We start from the raw sequence: 3,610 nt of genomic DNA, 5'->3' as shown, positions 1-3,610 counted from the left end.
AAAAAAAAAAAAAAGCCAGCAGGGCATCACTCTGTTGCTCAGGCTGGAGTGCAGTGGCATGATCTCAGCCTCGACCTCCCCCTGAACTCAAGTGAATTGTCTCATCTCAGACTCCCGAGTAGCTGGGATTACAGGCAATGTGCCACCATGCCTGGTTGTTTATTGTTGTTGTTGTTTGTTTGTTTTGGTAGAGACAGGGTTTCACTGTGTTGCCCAGGCTGGTCTTGAAGTCCTGGGCGCCAGCATTCTGCCCACCTTGGCCTCCCAAAGTGTTGGGATTATAGGTGTGAGCCACTGTGTCTGGCCAGAAAATGCTTTTTAAGTAAGCTAGACCTAAGTTACTTTTTGCAAAAGTAACCTTGAGCCCAAGAGTTCAAGGTTACAGTGACTATGTGTTCTAATCTATCTTTTTTCCTTTCAAATTGTGCTTCAACTCACTCTCCCTCGAAACATATAAGAAACCCATAATGGCCTTGCTGTTTCAAGCAAGCTTGGCCATTTTATTCTTTGTCTTCTAAAATCTCAATCAAGTTACCATATTAACATGAATATGTAATTTTGTTTTGTTTTGCTTTTTCTGTGCAGCCTGTTTATAATTTTGTCTTAAACATTGCACTCTGCCCCATTGTTTTCTTTCCACCTTAGATACATGATTCCTTAACCTGACCTAAGAAGATATTTTTCTCACTCTCTTATACATAATCTGTATATTTTCCCCTGGTTAAGGATGGCCGTGCTGTACCTTGCCCAATAGCTGAAGTGACTTTGATATTTTTATTATTTTAATTTTTTTTTTGCATTTTTTTTAATTGCATTTTAGGTTTTGGGGCACATGTGAAGAAGGTGCAAGATTGTTGCATAGGTCCATACATGGCAGTGTGATTTGCTGCCTTCCTCCCCATCACCTATATCTGGCATTTCTCCCCATGCTATCTCTCCCCAACTCCCCACCCCCTATTATTTAAATTTTTATTTTTTGAGATAGGGTCTCACTCTGTTGCCCAGGCTGGAGTGCAGTGGCACAGTCACAGATCACTGCAGCCTCAACCTCCTGGGATCAAGCAGTCCTCCCAGCCCAGCCTCCCAAGTAGTTGGGACTACAGGTGTGCACAACCAGGCCCAGCTAATTTTTTGTGTATTTTTGTAGAGACAGTGTCTCACTATGTTGCCCACATTGGTCTTAAACTCCTGGGCTCAAGTGGCCCTCCCACCTTGGCCTCTCAAAGTGCTGGGATTACAGGCATGAGCCACCATGTCTGGATAGACTTTCAAGGTTACAGTGAGCTATGATTATGCCACCACACTCCATCATGGGTAACAGAGCAAAAGCCTATCTCAAATAAATAAATAAACAAAAATAAAAAAGACCTAATCCTAGCACTTTGGGAGGCTGAAGTGGGAGAATCATTTGAGCCCAGGAGTTTGAGATCAGCCTCGGCAACATAGTGAGACCCCATATCTACATAAAATTAAAAAATTAGCCAGGCATAGTGGCACATGGCTGTGGTCCTAGTTACTCAGGAGGCTGAGGCAGGAGGATTGCTTGAGCCCAGAAGGCTGAGGTTGCTGCTACACTCTTGCCTGGGAATAGAGGGAAATGAGAGAGACCAGCCTGGCCTCTCTCATTTAGCTGAGATTGTGCCACTGCACATGCTTGTTGTCCTAGTTATTCAGGAGGCTGAGGCAGGAGGATTGCTTGAGCCGGGAAGGTTGAAGCTGCTGCGGTACTCTAGCCTGGAAATAGAGGGAGATCCTGTGCTCCCGTCCCCCAAAATAAGGGTACAAGTCAACATTTTCTAAAGCAATAAATGATATCCTAAATAATTTTTAGTAATTTGTTTAAAATTTTGTTAAAATATACATAAGTATATTGTTAATTATATCATTTTATTGTTTCTATTCTTAAATAATGTAGCATGTTTGCATTTCTGGTTGATATTTTCTGTTCATTTTGTTTCTTTTCTTTAGTTTCATGCTATGGATACATTGTATAGACACAGCTATGATTTGAGCAGTGCCATTAGTGTCTTAGTACCACTGGGAGGACCTGTTTTATGCAGAGATGAAATGGAGGAATGGTCAGCCTCTGAAGCTAGCTTATTTGAAGAGGCACTGGAAAAATACGGCAAAGACTTCAACGATATACGGCAAGATTTTGTAAGTAGAAAATTATGAGTAAAATAAAATGTTGAGATGGGAATATTCTCTCTGTTTTAGAAATCTGGTAAACCTTACAGTATTCATTTAGCAAGCTTGTGAGTTAGTAATTTTTATCTGCTCAAAGTAAAATGAAGGTCAGTCTTTTTTTTTTTTTTTTAATTTTTTTAATTTTTTATTTTTTTAAAGCTAGTCAAGTGAAGCAGTGGAAGTAGAGAAGGAACAAAGAAATCTGTAACTGGTTGTGATCAATTAGTTGTAAACACCACTGCACTCGGACCAGCCGAAGCTCAGTCTTATAACGGGAGAAACTGTTAATTGTTTGGAGGAGTGATTAAGTAATTAAGTAATTGTATCAAGCCAGGCGTGGTGGCTCACGCCTATAATCCCAGCACTTTGAGAGGCTGAGGCGGATGGATCACAGGCCAGGCCAATGTGATGGAACCTTGTCTCTACTAAGAGTATAAAAAATTCGCCGGGCATGTTAGCGCATGCCTGTGGTCAGAGCTACTCTGGCTGAGAAAGGAGAATCACTTGAACCCAGGAGGCAGAGTTTGCAGTGAGCCAAGATCACACCACTGTACTGCAGCCTAGGTGACGGCAAGATACCATCTCAAAAACAAAACAAAACAAAAAACCCACACAATCAGGAAGTCCTGTGTTTTTGGTGTAAACTTGGCAATATTATTTTTTCCTGTTTACCTCTCTCTGAGTTCCAATTTAAAATATGGTCAGCTCTTCTCACCATTTGCACTAAACAATCTGATCTCTGCTTTTAGATGAGTTACTCTGCTTTAAGCCTTCTGTATTTTTCTAGTTGTCTTACTAATTGTTGAGCCTGAATTTGATCTGGACCCGTAATGAAATGACCCCTGCCAAGCACAGTAGGAGAATTTGTTTTATGGGCTTTTGATCTTTGATTCTTTTTAATGATAGAGAGCAGTGGTCCCCAACCTTTTTGGCACCAAGGACCAGTTTCGTGGAACACAGTTTTTCCATGGATAGGGGGTGGAGGGGGGTTTCAGGATGACTCAAGTGCATTTCGTTTATTGTGCACTTTATTTCTATTATGATTACATTGTAATATATAATGAAATAATGATATGGCTCACCATAATGGAGAATCAGTGGGAGCTCTGAGCTTGTTATCCTGCAACTAGAAAGTCCCATCTGGGGGTGATGGGAGATAATGACAGATCATAAAGCATTAAGTTCTCATAAGAAGTTTGCTACCTAAATCCCTCACATGTGCAGTTCACAATAGAGTTTGTGCTCCTGTGAGAATCTAATGCCACAGCTGATCTGACAGGGCAGAGCTCAGGTATTAATGGGTGTAATGCGGAGCAGCTATAAATACAGATGAAGCTTCCTTCGATTGTCCACTCACCTCCTGCTGTGTAGCCCAGTTCCTAGCGGTGGAATAGGCCCAGGGGAATAGGTTTGTAGGTTTGGC

The 3,610-nt window shown here is 41.5% G+C and overlaps 1 protein-coding gene across 3 annotated transcripts in view; it reads left to right on the top strand.

Annotated features, from left to right (window-relative positions):
- MTA3 (metastasis associated 1 family member 3) overlaps nt 1-3,610 on the top strand; it is a 290,525-nt gene that overhangs the window by 216,373 nt on the left and 70,542 nt on the right. For all 3 annotated transcript variants that reach the window (XM_037744410.1, XM_017544868.2, XM_017544869.2), the window contains exon 9: nt 1,969-2,157. In XM_037744410.1, coding sequence (XP_037600338.1) covers nt 1,969-2,157 — 189 coding nt within the window. The remainder of the gene's footprint in view (nt 1-1,968; nt 2,158-3,610) is intronic.

Source organism: Cebus imitator, unplaced genomic scaffold, assembly GCF_001604975.1.
Source record: "Cebus imitator isolate Cc_AM_T3 unplaced genomic scaffold, Cebus_imitator-1.0 Scaffold172, whole genome shotgun sequence".
In the NCBI taxonomy this organism is placed as follows: Eukaryota; Metazoa; Chordata; class Mammalia; order Primates; family Cebidae; genus Cebus; species Cebus imitator.
This window is presented reverse-complemented; position numbering and strand designations above follow the sequence as displayed.